At 33.9% G+C, this 21,204-nt stretch overlaps 1 protein-coding gene across 1 annotated transcript in view; it reads right to left on the bottom strand.

Moving 5' to 3' along the window:
* Positions 1-21,204, bottom strand: part of LOC127698446 (patatin-like phospholipase domain-containing protein 7) — a 105,177-nt gene that overhangs the window by 3,567 nt on the left and 80,406 nt on the right. Inside the window, exons 30-32 of the mRNA XM_052201899.1 lie at positions 2,560-2,691; positions 1,069-1,183; positions 312-508 (exon numbers count right to left, since the gene is read on the bottom strand). Of these exons, the coding sequence (XP_052057859.1) occupies positions 312-508; positions 1,069-1,183; positions 2,560-2,691 (444 nt within the window). The remainder of the gene's footprint in view (positions 1-311; positions 509-1,068; positions 1,184-2,559; positions 2,692-21,204) is intronic.

Raw genomic sequence — 21,204 nt, 5'->3', positions numbered from 1 at the left:
CTGTATATATACAGCTTTACAGATGTACAGTTTATATACAGCTTTACAGCTGTACAGTTTATATACAACTTTACAGATGTAAAGTTTATATACAGCTTTACAGCTGTAAGTTGATATACAGATTTACAGATGTACATCATTTGATATGCATCTTTAGAACTGTACATCAAGATTACTTGTACTAAAGTAGCTGTGTAGATTTATCCAATGTTTTTTAAAACAAACTTTTTGCCCTTTTGTAATCAAAATGGATATCAACTAGATACAATAACCCTTGTGCCAACTAGTGACACTATGTAATATGAACTTACTTTACTGATTCCAACACTTAATCCTCTGTTGTCATCTCCACTCAGATCATCCTCTTTTTCCTCTATAATATCAGCATTAATTACATCCTCAATATCAATGTCATCATCATCATCATCATCGTCATCGTCTTCATCTTCATATTCGTCATCATCATCATCTTCTTCATTACCATCGTTAAACATTACTTCATTCATTTCTGAAGAGAAATTAATTACAACTAAGGTATTACATAACAACATTACTACTATATGGGCTGACTGCTTGATTACTTGATTGATAATTGCTTGCTTAATTTCCAGTGGCAAACATTTCACGCATATTCATAAGATTTACAGAGAGATTTAAAATACTTTGATAAAAAAGTTCCATTTCTTACAACATTGAAATCTTACACTTTTTCCCCCAATAATTTTTACCATAGAACTAACTTACCATTATCGGTAGCAAAGCTACTCTGTGAGACATTAGAAGAAGGACTTACCATCATTAGTATCAAAGCTACTCTGTGAGACATTAAAAGAATGACTTACCATCATGGGTGTCAAAGCTACTCTGCAAGACATTAGAAGAAGGACTCACCATCATCAGTATCAATGCTACTCTGTGAGACATTAGAAGAAAGAAGAAAGACTTACCATCATCGGTATCAAAGCCACTATGTGAGACATCATCGTGTTAAAGCTACTCTGTGAGACAATAGGACTTACCATCATCAATATCAAAGCTACTCTGTGAGACATTAGAAGGAGGACTTACCATCATCGGTGTCAAAGCTACTCTGTGAGACATTAGAAGAAGGACTAGGCTCTTCTATTTTAGATACTAACTCAGCAAGGTCTGTAAACTTAGCAAGTGAAGGCTGTGCCATTGTCTGAAATTAACAGAAATCATTAAACTTAATAATCTTGTAGCTGAAGATATAACTGCCTTATATCTGGTCATACAAAATGTAACATCTTTTCATTGTGTAATCCCTGTTTAGAAACTATGCTATATGAAATGTAAAATTTACATAACATATAGATGTATTAACACTTTTGGGTATTAAGCTGAATTTGCTTTACATGACCGTAGATCTGTTTCTGAATATACTTCTGGAGTTGTACAACAATCACTCTTCAATTATGACGTCAAATGTTTTAAACTGTGACACAAAATTTTACGGGCACATGTTTGACTTTTAAGTAATTGTGGACAAATTTGCAAACAAATGTAAATATGTTTATTTTGGTCCAAATACAAAGAAATATAAAGAGACATAATTTCATTTACACAGGTTAATGAATATATACCATATAATAGAAAAATATTGATAATTTTCAAAAAAAAATTTTGAAAGATTTTTATAGCATTGTGATGTCATTGTTAACCATGTTCTTCCTTATTGTCCCTATTTTGTGGATTCTGTTCTTTCTCATTGACCCTAATTAGTGGAGACTGCTCTTTTCTCATTGAGCCTATTTAGTAGAAACTGTTCTTTCTCACTGACCCTGTTTAGTGGATAATGCTCTTTCTCATTAACCCTATTTAGGTGATACTGCTCTCTTCTCATTGTGCCTATTTAGAGCATACTGCTCTCTTCTCATTGTGCCTATTTAGAGCATACTGCTTTCTTCTCATTGAGCCTATTTAGTGGATACTGTTCTTTCTCAATGAGCCCATTTAGTGGATACTGTTCTTTCTCATTGACCCTCTATAGTAGATACTGTTCTTTCTCATTGACCCTTAATTGAGCAGATAGAGCTCTTTCTCATTGACCCTATTTATTGGCTACTGCTCTTTTCTCAATGACCCTATTTATTGGATACTGCTCTTTTCTCATTGACTCTAATTAGTGGATACTACCATTTCTCACTGACTTTATTTAGTGGATCCTGCTTTTTTCTATTTAACCCTATTTAGTGTATAATGCTCTTTTCTCATTGACCCTTTTTAGTGGTAATTATGCTATAAAAATCTTTCAAAATTTATTTTTTTAAATTATCAATATTTTTCTTTTAGATGGTATATATTCTTTTCTCATTGACCCTATCAAGTGGATACAGCTCTTTCTCATTGATCCTATTTAGCAGATACTGCTCTTTCTCAATGACCCTATTTAGAGCATACTGCTCTTTTGCATTGATCCTATTTAGTGGATACTGCTCTTTCTCACTGACCCTTTTTAGAGCATACTGCTCATTTTTGTTTACCCAATTCAGTGAATATGCTCTTTCAAAGCCTTTTTGGCAAATATTTTGTACTAACCGGTACCCTCTTCATTTGTGGTTGATCTTTGAAAGCTTTTCTATGACCTGGTTTAGGTCTGAATAATTCATCAACCAATCCACCTTTAATCCATCCATTTAGTAATGCTTTACCATGCTGGTAACCTACATCCTAAAGAAAAAGCAAAATTAATCAAGTTCTACTTGGCATAGGTTAACAGAACTGATTTTTATGTATTACTTCTGAAAACATTAAGAAGAAATAACTATCAACATTTTGACTTAGACTAGTAAACTGGAGTGCTCCTTATTCATTTCTGACATTGTAGTGTCATAATTGACAAAGGAGTAGGCCCGGTAAGACCCCTTTTTGGCACCGAAATATAGCGTTTTTACAGAGTTGTTAAACATGTTAAATTTAGCTATTTATTGGAAAGTAGAATACTTTTGTTACATAAATATGGGCTGTTTTTGACAATACAATGGACATGCATCAGGTACTAGCATCATTATTTTATGCAAAAATAATGAAATCTGCACAATTTTAGCCTGTTATTTGTGCTAATTTTAAGACGTTTTTTGTTTAAAATGGAAGTGGCCACACTTGTGTTCAGTCTTAATATTTAGATATATGTGTTGTATTTAATGATAATGCATAACATATATAAATGTTGAGACTGAACACGAATGCGGCCACTTCCATTTTAGACAAAAACCATCTAAAAAGTGACGTTTTATGGCATATTTGATATAGATTTTTCATATTTAAGCTTCGATTTGAGCGTCTTTACTGACCAAATCAGTTCAAATCTTTGACATAAACTAATTGAATCGATTGTAGTAGACACTTAAGTGTTTAAAAAATGTAAAAAAAATCTTTCTTCAGATTAGGCCAAAATTATCCCTTACCGGACCTTCTCCTTTTGTACAAAAGACTACCAGAGACCTACAATGCTAACGAGGTTTCTGGGCCTCAAGATTTATAAAATATACATGGTGTAATTTCCATATAATAAAAATGTTGAAATTTAAATGGCAACATTTCAACATCTGAATTATGGAAAAGTTCAAAGTCAATGTACCACGGCTAAGGGGGCTTGGCAAAATAATCTTCATGGAAATGAGATGTGCCAATGCTAATACAACTGCCTATAAAATATCAGATGTACAAGTCTTTAACATTTTGGAAGTTTACAGTTTCCCTGTATGTATTATAGTTTCATTCAAAAATGGGTAAACAAAAATCATCTTTCAAGGGCAATAACTCCTATAATGAATCAGTTGACTACTTCAGCATTGTTTTTTTTTGTAGATCTTATTTTGTTAAACATTTTGCTATTTACAATTCCTCTCTATCTATTATAGTTTCTGCAAAAATTGGTAAATCATCTTTCAATGGCAATAACTCCTATAAGATGTTAACTGATGATTTGGGCCATGATGACCTATTTGTAGATCTTATTGTTCTCATCATTTTTACCTTTTAAAGTATCTATCTATAACAGTTTTCAAGATAACCAAATCTGTGAATTTTTTTAGACACAGCCATAAACTGCAATTTATACCTAGAAACAGTGGCCATGTTTGTTGATGGATGAAATCCCTAGATACAAAATTTAAACTAAATTCCCCAAGGAACATTCAGGTAATGTTTGGTAACATTTGATCCAGTTTCAGCAGAGATTTAAAAAAAAAATTATCACAATGTATGCCAAGTGTAGGTAATAGCTCACATTGCCCTTTGGGCCAAGTGATCCAAAAAGTTTGATATTATTCTACAGATATAAAGGACTCTCTTTTCCTTCAAGTCACAATGAACAATCATTTCTATCAAATAAGCTGAATATCTCTTAAGAAATAAAAACAATATTTATGTCTGTCAGCAATAACAGAGTCATTTTCATTGCCTTCGTACTTTTGGCAAAATTATCATCTTAAATTTTTGTCAATCTATATTCTTAACAAATTGAACCCTTTTGAATATGTAGAGATTTAAGCATATTAATACATACTATACATCATTTGTTTATTACCACAATAGTGTGTATAGGTAAAAAAAGTTGTGTACATATCTTTTAGCTGGCAAATAGGTTTTTTTATAAATAGAAGTCATCATCTGAAAGAATGATGATTTCTTATGTACCTTTACCAATGTTGATCAACTGATTGTTGGTGTTTTACACCACTTTCAGCACTATAGGCTATTTCTAAGCAGCCAGTTTTCATTGGTGGAGGAGGCCACAGTGCACGAAGAGACCAGGACCTTCAGCAGGAAAACTGACAATCCTAGTCAATTAAGATTGGAGTTGAACACACCTGCCACATGTGGGGTTTGAACTTACATATTAGTTGACAGACTAGTGATACAGTAGTTGAACTACTTAAACCACTCAGCCACAGAGGCTCTCTCTGTTTACAAAATGCAAAATCTTCAAAGTCAAAGAATCAGTAGCTGAGTGAAACAATCTTCAATATTTGCATGTCATATCAGCAGGTTTAGAGCTTGCTTTCAGTTTCTGTGATTTCTTTGATGCAGTATTGTTTTGCTTGTGTCTGGTTACATTTGTAATCTAACATACTGCTACCCAGTAATGAGTACTTCAATATACATCAATGAGTCAGCAACAAAATGATACAAAAAGCCATTAAACATGTGGCACTTCAATACATAATTGATAGGGGGTACCGCTGGGATTCTGTTAACCCACCCTTTTCATGTAATTTAAAATTTTAAAATGTATACCTTTTCATATATTGCATAGGTAAAAATGTAACCTTTTCCTATATTTTTGAGAATCACATTATTATATCACCTTTGTTCAGAGCTCAGATTTCTTATGTAATGTTTACTTACAGCGAGACATTTGGCTGTGAAAAAAATTACAGAGCTTTTCATATAACAAGTAATAGGAACATTATTGACCTTATCATAAATTTCTGATAAGTTTTCCCCACCTATTCACAAGCTAGAAAATGTGACCTATTCCATAGGCACGTCCTTTCACAATTTTTATAGGAAGTCTAAATTTAAATCTTTCAAAATTTTTGCAACCTTTAAGAGCTTGACATGATATAATACATCAGTCCTGTTTACTGTTGAAGACGGTATATTAACCTCGAGATGTATTATTGCTTTTTGTATCATTGGGTTGCTGTCTCATTGAGGTATACCCCTTAAAGATACTCCTTATTTCATATAACAATAAAATGCTTTGCTGAGCGCAGCCTGATACGACTGCAGAGGTCGAACCCTGAACAGTTGGTACAAATTTGGACACAATATTCAAGCTTGATACTGTCTGAATTTGGATTGTGATCAAATTTTTGACATAATATAGATTTCTGACACAATAAAAATGTGGTCAAAGATCTTACAAATCTATTGCGCAATACTGTGCAATTGAAGATTTCTTCTTGAAACTTTTCAAAAATTCAAAATCTGAAAAATTTTGAAAAAAAATATGAATCCTCTAAAAAAAATTGGAAACCCCCCCCCCCCCCCCCCCCCCAACTTTTTGAAACCCTCCTTGGAGCAATAACCCCAAAACTCGATCCCAGCCTTTCCTTTGTAGTATGGAACCTTGTAGTACAATTTCAGAGAGATCCATACACTTAAACACAAGTTATTGTCTGGAAACTAGAAAAATGCTTGTTTTTGGCCCTTTATTGGCCCCTAATTCCTACATATTTGGGCAATTAACCCCAAACTCAATCCTAGCCTTCCCTTTGTGATATGGAACCTTGTGGTACAATGTCAGAGAGATCCATACACTTACACACAAGTGATTGTCTGGAAACTAGAAAAATGCTTGTTTTTGGCCCCTTTTTGACCCTTAATTCCTAAACGGTTGGGACCATCATCCCCAAAATTAATCCCAACCTTCTACTTGTGGTATTAAACATTGTCGTACAATTTCAGAGCAATGGAAATACTTATACACAAGTCATTATCCTGAAACTAGATAAATGCTTGTTTTGGGCCCCTTTTGGGCCCCTAATTCCTAAACGGTTGGGACCATCATCCCCAAAATCAATCCCAACCTTCCTTTTGTGGTATTGAACCTTCTTAAAAAATTTCATGGAGATCCATTCATTAAACTAAAGTTATTGTCCGGAAACCAATGTGTCTTCGGACGACGACGCAGACGACGACATCTTACCATTATACGATCCAAAAAATTTTTTTGCGGTCGTATAAAAATATGATGTTAATTTACTGATTTACACTAACCCGAATAATTCAGTCGTTATATTCCACTGCTCTACGATGGCTACATTAACGCCTGAAGGCCTTGTCAATAAAAAATCGTCAAATAATCATTCGGAATTAGCTCGGGATTTACCTATCTCGATAACATTGAGCTATTAGCTGATTGGCTCTCTCACCCAGAGGGCACCAATCAAAATCCTCCGATTCGTGACGCGTTTTTATTGTATAAAGAATTCAGGCCCTCGCAAGTGGGAGAGTCGATCACGGGGTGGGACTGAATTATTCGGGTTAGATTTACACTAGTTTTTTTTATTTTATAATTTATTTAGTGCTTCCTGTTTAAACCAACCAAAACAAATTTCATTATGTAGAAATTCCAAAGTAAATGGACCATTTCAGTGCATTTAGAGCTTAATAACTTCCTTAATTGGTGTCCTGATGAAAATGAAATATTATTGGCTTATCATAGATATTTCCTGTCTAGCTTTGCTATAATTGGTCTAACCAAAAACTTAATCCTGTAAGCTATGCACAAATATAGAAGTAAACAGACCATGACTGAGGTAAGGGTCTACATAATCTCCACTAAAAAGGGATTTGCAGATGCTAATGAAGCTGCATACCAAATATGATTGACTTATAAGTGGTTCCTTGGAAACTGGCTATCACTAATTTCCTAAAGTATTCTATTTTTGTTATTTGGTAATGGGTGTCAATTGAATTTGTGATAGTCTGTGTTCAATTAATTGACAAACTGTTGTAGACCCATGACAAGCAAGAACTGGACATACTGTATAAACACCTGTTTGTTGTTGTATACTGAAAATGTTGACCTCTAGATATTTGTTTTGTGATTGTGTTGTTAGGTTACTGTCCAATTGACAATCATCAATTCCTAAATGTACATGTATACTAATGTTATATGTTTGGAGAATTGGTAGACAATGGCATAACTGTGATAGCCTCTGTTAAATTTATTCACATTTGAAATAAAGTTCAGAACCAGCAAGAACTTTTAGTCCTAGATACATTTTTTTATTAGCTGTTGTTGGCTTTGAATTAGCTTTCAGTAACTGTGAGTACTCTCAGATCTGTACTTTGTGTTTTTTGTGCTTTGTATGGATTTGATAAGTTAAGCCCTTTTTAACTGATTTTTATATGTGTTCTTATGTTGAATTGTTACACCACTGTCCCAGATTAGGAGAGGGTTTGGCGTTAGCAAACCTGTGTAACCCTGCTACATTCTGTATGTGGCTGTCCCAAGTCAGGAGCCTGTATTTCAGTGGTAGTTGTTTTTTGCTATATATCATAATTGTTATTCGGTTATTGTTTTGTACATAAATCAGGCTGTCATTCTCATTTGAATTGTTTTACATTTGCCATTTCGGGGCCTTTTACAGCTTATTATGCAGTATGGGTTTTGCTCATTGTTGAAGGACATACAGTCACCTATAGTTCTTAACTTCTAAGTCATTTGGTCTCTGGTGGAGAGTTGTCTCATTGGCATTCATACCACATATTCTTATTTTTATATTGACATAATGTATAGACAACTGCTTGTTATAGCACATTAAATGTTGACCTCTGTATATCATTTGAATTTTTGTGTACCGGTAGTTGGGTAACTGTCTAGAAAATTACTAATTTTTGAATACATACAGGTACCCACTATTTTTTTCAATGTATACCGCTACTATGTTTTTTTTTGTTATTTGAAAAACTTGGTGTTGATGGCAGATCTGTGATAATCTCATTTATTCACATTATTTGTATACCAAGACCATTTTGTATAGACACCTATTCACATTATTTGTATACCAAGACCATATTGTATAGACACCTATTCACATTATTTGTATACCAAGACCATGTTGTATAGACACCTATTCACATTATTTGTTTACCAAGACCATATTGTATAGACACCTATTCACATTATTTGTATACCAAGACCATACTGTATAGACACCTATTCACATTATTTGTATACCAAGACCAAATTGTATAGACACATATTCACATTATTTGTATACCAAGACCATACTGTATAGACACATATTCACATTATTTGTATACCAAGACCATATTGTATAGACACCTGTATATTGTTGCAGTCTGTATGCTGACCTCTCAATATCTTTTGATTTTTTGTGTTGTTGGGTTACTATCTTATTGACATATATACCCTAAATCTCCTTTTATTCATTTGAAACCAAAATTTCAAACACTGGACCCTGACTAAGTGACAGGACTAAAATGAAAATGAGATGAACTGATAGCAGTGCATACTAAATATTGCTTAATCATTAATAATATATTAATGTCAAATTCACCTAATTACAATCAAATGTATAATTTTCAAGAATTGACTGAATGGAAGGGCTAAATAGACAAAATTAGAAGTTATGAAATGTCATTAATCCTCAATATTTTCATGACATGTACATCTATCACATGACTTTTGTTTTTAACTTGCTCAAAGTTATCCACAAGAGTATTTTTTTTGCTGTGTACCTTTTGTACCTTTTGTAGGTGTCATATAAAATATTTCTAGGCTATAGGACAACAAACATAATTTCATAAATAAATAATTTAATTTTAGAACAGTTTATACATTTTCTACATATTTACATTTTCATACACATAAAAATAACAATAAGCTTGAACTTAATTTGTCTTCTTAAATAAATAATATGTTTTATACATTATATACACTCTTTATACATTAATTGTATTACACATACTTTACAATGACCTATTCAATTATTATTACAAATACATGCACCTAAAAAGAACTATTTTTTACAGCTTTATTGCAGCAACCCAGCCTTAAATTCTTTTATTTACTCAAATATACAAAAGAACTATTTCATTTTATCCTAAAAAAAATCTTAAATTTTGCAAAGAATATTTTTTTTAAGGTTTTTATTTGGTTTTTTAAGTATTATATTCACTTTCTCAGATTTTTGACTGACTTTGTGCTTACTTTCAATTCTATAACTAATAAATAGGTCTATCAGTTAAAAGAGGAAAAGACCTGTTTCTGTATACTTGTGTAAATCCTAACAAATTCTTTTCTTCAAACAATTCTATAGACTTTGATTGAATTTTGTAATATTTGTCAATAACTACAGTAGAACACATTAACAATTAACAATTGTAATCTTTTCATAAAAACTGAGAAAAAAAAACAAGTGAAGTAACTTTCTTGAACTTTCAGTAATAAAATGAGAGTGTTTTCATACAAATGTCTTGTTTAACACAATTTTTTCAACATGGTATTGTTTAACATATGTTGTATGCAAACTATTTATAAATGTCTTTTGAAATATATCATATATTCAATCAGAATGTTCACCTTGTAATTTTCTGATAGAAAGACATTGTCACATGAAACTAACACACACTCTGCTGAAGTAAACAAAGGAATACTGGATGACGGAGTTTATGCTGGAACAAGTAGTTAATGCTGTTGTGGATGAAGGGAACACACTTCCCCTGCCAGTTACGATCTGTGATGTTGTACTGTTCAATAGTTGCATGTTGTACAGCAGCAATTATGTCTGAGCTGAGGTTATCTGTCTTACCACCATACAACTCGGCTAAGGTGAACAAGCGCCAAATAAGGTTACGTGCAAAAATATGGGACCTATTAGTCTGTGTGCAAACACAAGAAATCATCTGCTGTGAGATCTGCTTGGTAGCTGGGTTATACCCTGGTAAGTCACTGAAACTATATCTGTTGTTGTTGATCAGCTGCAATAGATACGGTAGTGTCACTTTTCCATGTATGAGGTATGGCTTAATGTGGCAAAGCTTTAACATGTTCTTGCGACCTTCAACGGATGAATGACCTTGGCATAGATGATTTAGGAGTTCTGGCTCTTGATGTAGAATGCTAGTGGCTGTTGCAGATGTGACATATGGTGTACTCTGAACAATGGATTTGACAGGTTGATGGTATGGTGTGCTTGATATCTTCTGAAGCTTACGGAAGGTTGCATAACTCTGGCTAACATCAAAACTACTATCGTCGTGGAAACTGTAGATACTTTCGCTGGTAGGGCTTGCATCCAGTTTAGTGTCAAACATTAGACGCTTACGTGTTACACTGTCATGGTTAGCATCTATTGATACTGTGCTTATACATGGCTGAATACTACTGGAAGCTGGTGCTGGTGTTGTCTCAATCTGCTCAATATCAGAAATGGCTGATATGCTGTCTAGAGATGGACGTGAAATAAGCAGAGCATCAAATCGACTAGAAGAAAGTTTTGCTGGAATAACCATCTTCAAACGACCTGTCTTAGGTTGGCTGATGAAAGACTGGCTTTTGACTGGAAAGTTACAGGCTGAATGGTCTGACATTTCACAGTCTGAAGAAGCTGATATGTTGAGATCTCTTTCAATGGTAGCAATCTGATCATGTAGGGAATTGTATGGAAGACTTGTAGAAGACGTGAAGGTCACCTCTGCAACTGTCTTAGCTATATGTACTGCACTAACTGAACTGTTTATCTTGTTGAGTGAGGTTTGTGTGTCTTCAGCACCTGAAACAGTAGACAAGTTGCCAAGTGTGTCAGCTGTTGTGTTGACAGGACAAGTGTAGGCATCATCATCTGAGAAGTCGTACTCGAAAAAATGGACTTCTGGAGGACTGACACGGATTGAAGTAGGTGATTTTTTAACTTCTTGACCACCCCAACTCTTTCTACTGAATTTTTTGGTGATGAAGTGCTTCAGCTTATTGGCACGGACCAGTACGGAACTCTTGGACTTCTTCATCTTTCTTGGTTTGTTGTCAGGAAAAGTTACACCAATTGAAGTATTGACATGAAGCAATGGAAGATGTGGCTCATCTGGTGTCTGGTAAACCTCAGCCATCTCATGTATGGTGGAATAATGATCTAAACCGCTGAACTGCTGTATGGCTGAGGCAGGATGGCTAATTGTGTGAGAACGTTTGCGGAAGTTGTCTTTACTGAAGGTGCAGTCATATTGGTTTATGGAACTACTACGTCTACGCTGATACTCTAATAGCTCTGGCATGGGACTCTGTGGTACAGTTCTGTGGAGCATATCTGCTGTGGTGTTTGCCGATGGTTGCTGAACAGTTATCTCTGGTTTGACATGGACTATAGGCTCATCATAGATGTTGTCATGGTACAGGGTTATGTTTGGTTCAGAACAGAGGCTGACCTCAGGTGCTGGTGGAGGAGATTGCTCAGGAACTTGACTCATAGAAATACTGTATGACCCTTCTGTTGTTGACAAGGATGGCATGGTTGGGTTGGTAGACTCTTCATCACATGACTGACCATCTGCTGCATACCTAATACTTGGTTGATTGTAAATACTACTGGCAGACTGATTCCAGTTAACTGGTACAAATATCTGGATGCTGGAGCAAATGGAAATACCTTGTTGACCTAGGCCCTCTAGACGACTAAAACTGTTGGTAACTGTCTGTTTGGCTTTACGTTTCTGGGCTAGTTGTATCATAAGTTCTTTTTCTTTTTCTTTCAGTTCTGCCATAAGTATTGACTGGAGGTTGTGACACTGATCTTTTAGGGACTGGACTTTACTGCATATGGAGTCACTGAACCATCTCAAGGCATTGGCACAATTTCTACAACATAAGCATGGTGGACTAGGTTGAAAGTCTGGTGCATCTTGCAAAGACTCTGTACTGCAAGTTGAGGGGTTCATCTGCTGGCTTACTGATGTTATGTCATATAAGTGTGACTGAGACAAGTTCAGAACCTTTGGTGATCGCTGCAGAACTGGAAGACTTGGATTGGTGCGAATCTTACAGCGACTTGTAGAAGATGAGCGCATCAGATGAGACTGAGAGGTTACTATAGAACCTGTGTTGTTTGTTGATGTCAAAGGCATAGCATTTATCTTTTCATAGATGTAGTTAACATACTGCACATGACGGTCAACTTCCTTCTCTAAGGACAGGAGAATGCTGGGTAAGTTTGGAATGCAGGAAATACAGTCAGATGTGTTATTAGCAGATGCATGAGTCTTGGTGATTTCAGCAACAACTGGAAGGATTCCTGTCCAAATTGGCATCTTGCTAGCTGGCTCCTTGAAGAAAGGTGGTGTAACAGTGTTATGTGGCAACTGATGGTTGGCAGGTAGACATTTATTGACCTCTGAATCAATGCTGGTGAGATCTAGGTGAACATCATTAATAACTGTCTCTAAGCAAGTGAGCATGGACTTGTGGGTATTGCAGTGTGGAAGAACACCTTGGTGATGATCCATCTTTTACAAATTCTGTAATAAAGAATGAAAATTTAAGTATGGTATATCAAGTTTTCAAATTAATGTCAATTACATATAATCCTTCCAATAAATACTATAACAAATTGCTGCATGAAACTATGCAAAAATACACAGTTTCTTTCAACCATGTATCAGAAATGTGTGTTCATGGACAAAACCTGTTCACTATATTGTTTTTGCTCACAAACTGTTATATTATTAACATCATTCAAGCATTAGTTAAGTGAAATTCTTGGTCTTTACTTAACTAAGTAAATGTTAAATCCGAACCTTTCTATGTGTTAGCTCATTGCATGTACTTATCCACGTAAAAGTTTGTTTTGATTACATGTATCAACATTGTAATTACAATGGTGTTGTGTGTTATTGAATTAAAAAATACGTAACTAACTAAAATGTCCAAACAAATGTCAATTTGGGCATAAGAGAAAAGGTTATTTTGATAGAAGAGCATGGGAGAAAAAAATATTTTAAAAGCAATTTTTCCCCCTTCTCTTATTCATGAAGAAAGAAAGGGCTTGTGAGAAAAAATGAAATATAATACAGCATATATACAAAAATGTCATGAGGAGAGACTCTATAGAATCCAAAAGAAGTGGAACAAGTAATATACATGGGGTGAAACCACCTATTCACCTTTCATTGATGTTGCTCGTTGGAGGGGCATATATTTTTTCGAGACAAATAGATATTTCAACCCGAACAATATCAAGATTATTTTTCGTAATTTTTTTACATTTTTTTTTTTTATAATTTCCTTTGAAATATTCTTTCTTATAACTTCCCTTCTAAAACAATTGAAAATTTTTAAGATCAATCTTCATGAATTTGTTTCACACCAGGGACATTTAAAAAATGAATGGAGAATGTGTCTATGGGCCACAGATGCCCCCTCCTTGTAAATATGCATGAGTCAACTTTCACATACAGATGCAGGATTCATGTAGTTAAGACTGTTTTGTGATTATAAGCATTGTGTATATAAAAGTTTCATAACATTTGGTTGAGGCAAAGTTAGAGAACAGAAACAACAGATTTAGCAATTTTTTTCCATTTATAATGAACATAACTCATGAACGGTAAAAGTGACACCACCCAATTTTAAACCTGATCTGTGTTTTGTGGTAATAAGCATTGTGTGTAAGTTTTAAAACACTTGGTTGAGGCAAATTAAAGTTAGAGAACAGAAACCAATTCTGGGACGTACACGACGGACAGACGGACGGACAAGGGTAACACTTAATGCCCACGACGCCTAGAGAAGACAGCATAACATTGGTGTCGCGGGCATAAAAAGTCCTTTAATCTTTTCTAAAACTCACAGTATTTTGATTAAAAAAATGTCTAATGCATCAAAATTACATAAAACTCCAATTTAAATAGATCTTGCAAAAGTATGAGCAATTGTCCAAAAAAATTTGAGAAGGACTTCCTTAACCAATACTCCTTTGAAACTTATTACATAAATTGCCTTTCAGATACAACTTCATTTATTTCTTTAGATGCTATGCAATTGAAAAACAACCATGCCTCCCCAACACCCCTCCTAGAAAAAAAAGATTTGGCCTTCATACAGATTTTCATAGCTCCTTCATACTAACATATCATCCTAAACATGTATGAATATTTGCCACTGGACATTAACCAAACATCAATCAATGTAAAACATTAAGCATTTATTTGAACAATATAACATTAAAGGTTACTTATATTAAGCATGGATGTACAAATAAATCAAAAGAAAAATAATAGCATGAATTTCTTGCTTGTACAAATAGTGAACACTTTTTGGAATACACAGTAGTGATTTATTTCAGCACTATTGGCTATTTCATGGTGGTCAGTTGTTATTGGTGGAAGATGTCTGGAGAAAACTGACAATCCTAATTAATTGGAGTCAAATGCACCTGCAATGTGTGGTTTGAACCGACGACAACCACTGAACTACAGGCTCCTGACTTCGAACAGGCACATAAACCTGTTTGTGAGCGCTCAACCCTCCCCTAACCTGGGACAGTGGTGTAATTGCACAACATAAGAACAAGCTGTAACTAGAGGCTCCAAAGAGCCTGTGTCGCTCACCTGCATCTTCAACAATGGCCACTTTTTAGTAAAAATTATCATTAAAGAGGAACACCTCTATTAAGAGTTAACTGACAATTTCAGTCATGTTGACATATTTGTAGATCATATCCTGCTGATAATTTTTCTTTTCTAAAGATTCATTTTATCTATTTATTTAAAAAAAAAATATGAAAAAATTTTCATTAAAGAGTAATAACTCCAATAACGAGTAGACTGAAGATTTCGACCATAAGGCTTATTTGTAGATCTTGTCTTTCTTTCTGATCATTTGTGCTATTAAAAGGTTCTATCTATTTATTACAGTTTTCAAGATAATAGGCAAAAATGGGAAAATTTGGCAAAAATCGTCATTAAAAAGTAATAACTCTAATAAAGAGCCATCTGACGATTTTGGTTATTTTTGACTTATTTGTAGATCTTGTCTTGCTGATCATTTGTGCTATTCAAAGATTCTACCTATTTTTTACGGTTTTCAAGATAACAGTCAAATATGGGAAAAAAAGGGGGGAAATCGTCATTATAAAGGGCAATAATAGAACAGAGTTCCAATGTCCCCCGCGTTGCACATATCTTATCTATCCAAGGAACAAGGGTAATAACTAAAAAAAAACTTATTTTGTTCTTTAAAGCAATTTATAAATATCTGAGAGAAAAAAAGGCTTCAGAGCAAATGCAATGTGATTTCCATTAAAATTAATATTTCCAAGGGCAAAACTCGTTAAAAATATTTGATCAGCACTTATTCTCGAAAGTGTAAAAGACATTGCTGATATAAACCTATGATATAAGTTTCATAAAATTCTGGCAAGAATTGTACACATGAGAGCGCTAACAATGCAGTTTTCAATATAATCAATATTTCCAAGAGGCATAACTCTTTTAAAAATAATAGATCGGCACTGATTTTCGAACTTGTCAAAAACATTGATGATATAAACCTATAATAGAAATTTCATAAAAATTTGGAAAGAATTGTACACATTAGAGCGCTCATAAGTCAATTTTTCTTATAATCAATATTTCAAAGGGCATTACTCTTTTAAAAATAATTGATCGGCACTGATTTTCGAACTTGTCAAAAACATTGATGATATAAACCTAAAATAAAAATTCCATAAAATTATGGCAAGAATTGTACACATTAGAACATTCATACAATCGATTGGGACTTATTTTTCGAACTCGTCCAAGACATTGCTGTATAAACCTATGATACAAGTTTTATAAAAATCTGGCAAGAATTGTACACATGAGAGTGCTAACAATGCAATTTTCCATATAATTTATGTTTCCAAGGGGCATAACTCTTTTAAAAATAATTGATCAGCACTGATTTTTGAACTTGTCCAAGACATTGCTAATATAAACCTATGATATAAGTTTCATAAAAATCTGGCAAGAATCGAACAAATGAGAGCACTAACGATGCAATTTTCCATTTAATTAATGTTTCCAAGGGCATAACTCTTTTAGAAATAATTGATCAGCACTGATTTTCGAACTCGTCCAAGACATTGCTGATATGAACTAATGATATAAGTTTTCATAAAAATCTGCACACGTGAGAGCGCTAACAAGACCAGACGGACAGACCCCCCGGTATTTCTATGTCCAAAGTGACAATAACTTCAATAAGGAGTGGACTATTAATATTAGTCATGTAGATTATCTGGCTGATCTATTATAGTTTTTAAGATATAAGGCAAAAATGCAAAAAATTTTGGGAAAAAAAGGACAATATCTCTAATAAGGAGTTGTCTGGTTTTGTTTAATTTGACTTATTAGTACATCTTGTCTTACTGATCATTTTTTCTATTTAAAGTTGCTGTGTATTAATTATAATTTTAGATAAAAGGGAAAATGTTTTAATAAACTGTTAACACAGAGAAATTTCTCGCCTTTTTGTACTTTTGATAATGCAAATGTTGAAATTAAAATAGTAATACTTTGACATGTAAGTTATGCAAATATTCAAAGTCAATGAACCATGACTGAAGGTACATGGCAAATGAATCTCCATGGAAATGAGATGTGCCAATGCTAATGGTATAAAACCACTAATTCATAGCCCCATTGCTTTCTATGTTAAATTCTGCAATTTCAAGCATAAATGGCTACTTTGTCTTAAGTTCAAATAAAGTGGCAGTTATTTCATGTAAAAACTGTACCTTATGATGACTTGTGCTGAAAAAATCAACATACCTTTAATTGCATATTAGAGCGTACTGGTTCCTTGAAGTTTGATAGTACAAAAACAGGAACTTCTGATCTGAACAACAGGCCAAATGAGCCTTCCTATTAAAATTTCATATACTTCTTTATAATTCAAATAAAACTTTCAACAAGGGTTCTACAGTGATCCCAAGTCCCCAAGCTTTCATTTGATTCGAAAACTACCCAAATATTCCCACTATTGACAAAGATACAGCTATGCGTAGGAACTATTTTGTTTAAAATATGTACTACTTTCTTGTATGTTCTTTCCGACCGGGCCTGAATTAGTGGTTCTATACCTAATACAACTGCATACCTAATACCATAGACTTATCATAAGTCGTTCCCTTTCAACAAACCTAAACACAAACATTGACTTGTAAACTATGTAAAAGTTTCAAAGTCGATGAACCATGATGAGGGGCTGGGGTTAATCAATGGAAATGAGACTTGCAAATGCCGATAAATTTGCATACCAAATATCATTGACTTAACATTAAGGGTTCATCTTAAACTGATCTAATCAAACTAATACATGTAAACTAAGCAAAAGTTTCAAAGTCAATAGACCATGACTGAGGGGGCAGGACCAAATATTATCCATGGAAATGAGATGAAGTAATGCTTATACAAACGATACCAAATATCATTGACTTAACATTAACGGTTCATCTTAAACTGACCTAATCACAAACTAATACATGTAAACTAAGCAAAAGTTTCAAAATCAATAGACCTGGCATGACTGAGGGGGTAGAGCCAAATGATCTCCATGGAAATGAGATGTGCCAGTGCTTATACAACTGCATACTAAATATCATTGACCAACCACTTGTGGTTCACCTTAAACTAGAGCTAATCACAAACTAATACATTGTTGACCATGCCGACGCTGGAAACAGCATACCTATGTCTCACTTTTTGACTCCGTCAAGGCGAGACAAAAACTGTAAAATTCGTCCTGTAAGAAGTTGTCTGACAGTTTTAACATAAATGGATAATAGTTAGAGCTTAACATACTAAACATTTTTGCTTCCGTCAAATTTCTCTATTTATAGCGCTTTTCAAAATAATAAGAAAAACTTGTATTTTACCCCTATGTTCTATGAACCCATGGTGACCATCTTGGTTTGCAGGCGGGGTCATCAGACACATTTTTTAAACTAGATACCCCAATGATGATTGTGGCCAAGTGGTTTCAGAGAAGATTTTTGTAAAAGTTAATGGACGATGACAGATGACTGACTCTGGATTCAAAGGGTTGAGAAAACCTCACTTGGCCATTTGGCCAGGTGAGCTAAAAATCAGTTGCTTAACTCAAATGATCAGTATGACGCACAAAACCCACTAACATCAAAAACAAGACACAAAGCACCGATATAAGAGTATTAATCTTAATTTGGTGAACATGTTTGCTATTTTCAATATCACTTTATGTATTATGGTTTCTGCAAAAATTGATAAAATCAGCTTTCAAGGTCAATAACTCCAATAAGAGCTCAATTGACAATTTGGTTGTGTTGACTTATTTGTAGATCTAATTTTGCTGATATTTTTGTTTTAAACAATTTCTCTCTTTCTATTATAGTTTCTGCTAAAAACACAAAAAAAATTAGTACAAAATGTCAAGGGAAACAAACATTCTGAGAGTATTGCATGGCAATACATAGTCCCCTACCGGGTAAAAATTATTTTACTGGAACAAATGCTAACTTGTTCTATAACTTGTCATGGTGTTAACAAAAAGTAAATATCATGTCAATATCTTCAAGCATGACTAAAAACAGTGTGGAAAACTGATTATATGAGTGAAAAAAACATTAGATTAAGATATGATTAATAGTTCTCTAAAATTAGATATGATGTAATACAGTGTATATCTATTTTCAAATTATAATCAAATATAATTAATAGTTCCAAATATTTTTTCCTTCATTTGTCACAAACTAATATAGATTTGTAACTTATCTATAAAATGTCAACAACTTTTATCTACACAATGTAACGTTGTGAAATATATACATTAATAATAAAATGCTCCGCAGGGCGCAGCTTGATACGACCGCAGAGGTCGAACCCTGAACAGTTGGGGCAAGTATGGACACAACATTCAAGCTTGATACAGCTCTGAATTTGGATTGTGATTAAATATTTGACACAGCATAGGTTTCTGACACAGAATGAATGTGGTCTAAGAACTTAAAAATTTTAAATTGGACATTCACCTATTATGGTCCAATATCCAAATTCTAAATACATGGTTAGATTCAGCATATCAAAGAACCCCAAGAATTCAATTTTTGATGAAATCAAACAAAGTTTAATTTTGGACCCTTTTGATCTCAATGTGGACAAAGTTGATAACGGGGCCCAAAAATCTAAATACATGGTTAGATTCGGCATATCAAAGAACCCCATATATTCAATTTTTGTTGAAATCAAACAAAGTTTAATTTTGGACCCGGATTTGGACCAACTTGAAAACTGGGCCCATAATCAAAAAGCTTAATACATGTTTAGATTCAGCATATCAAAGAACCCTAAAAATTCAATTTTTGTTAAAATCAAACTAAGTTTAATTTTGGACCCTTTGGACCTTAATGTAGACCAATTTGAAAACAGAACCAAAAATTAAGAATCTAAATACACGGTTAGATTTGGCATATCAAACAACCCCAATAATTCAATTTTTGATGAAATCAAACAATGTTAAATTTTGGACCCTTTGGACCTCAATGTGGACCAATTAAAAAACGGGTCCCAAAATCCAAAAACTTAATACACAGTTAGATTCAGCATATTTAAGAACCCCAAGAATTCAAGAATAAAACCCCATTGAAATTGATCAAGAAATAAGCAATTTATACGAAGTATCTTCTTTTGCACAATACTGTGCAATTGAATATTTCTTGCTATTGCGCAATACTGTACAATTGACAATTTCTTGCTATTGCGCAATATTGTGCTATTGGATATTTCTTGCTATTGCGCAATACTGTGCAATTGAAGATTTCTTGCTATTGCGCAATACTATGCAATTGAAGATTTCTTCCTATTGTGCAATACTGTGTTATTGAAAATTTCTTGCTATTGCACAATACTTATTATATAATAATTTACACATCCTGTTTGGTGTGTATCTCCTACCATATCATTATTATTTGCTTTTAAATATAAATCAGAAATAACCAACTTAAAATGGAAAATTTTAAAAGAAAAAAAAAAGGAAAAAAAGAAAAGAAAAAAAATCCCCCCCCCCCCAAATTTTTTGAACCCCCTTATGATTCATCACCCCCAAACTCAATCCCAGCCTTCCCTTTGTGGTATGGTACCTTGCAGTACAATTTCAGAGAGATCCATACACTTGAACACAAGTTATTGTCTGGAAACTAGAAAAATGCTTATTTTTGGCCCCTTTTTGGCCCCCAATTCCTAAACGTTTCGGGCAATTACCCCCAAACTCAATTCCAGCTTTCCCTTTGTGATATGGAACCTTGTAGTACAATTTCAGAAATATCCAAACACTTACACACAAGTTATTGTCATGAAACTAGAAAAATGCTTGTTTTTTGCCCCTTTTTTGGCCCCTTATTCCTAAAATTTTGAGGCAATTACCCCCAAAATCAATTACAGCCTTCCATTTGTGATATGGAACCTTGTGGTACAATGTCAGAGAGATCCATACACTTACACACAAGTTATTGTCTGGAATTTACAAAAATGCTTATTTTTGGCCCCTTTTTGGCCCCTAATTCCTTAACTGTTGGTACCATAACCCCCAAAATCAATCCCAGCCTTCCTTTCGTGGTATTGAACCTTATGGTAAAATTTCATGGAGATCCATTCACTTAAACTAAAGTTAGAGTGCGAAAACCAATGTGT

This window comes from Mytilus californianus, unplaced genomic scaffold, assembly GCF_021869535.1.
Source record: "Mytilus californianus isolate M0D057914Y unplaced genomic scaffold, xbMytCali1.0.p SCAF_4, whole genome shotgun sequence".
NCBI classification, from domain to species: domain Eukaryota; kingdom Metazoa; phylum Mollusca; class Bivalvia; order Mytilida; family Mytilidae; genus Mytilus; species Mytilus californianus.
Note: the sequence above shows the minus strand (reverse complement) of the source record. Positions and strands in the feature narration are given on the sequence as shown.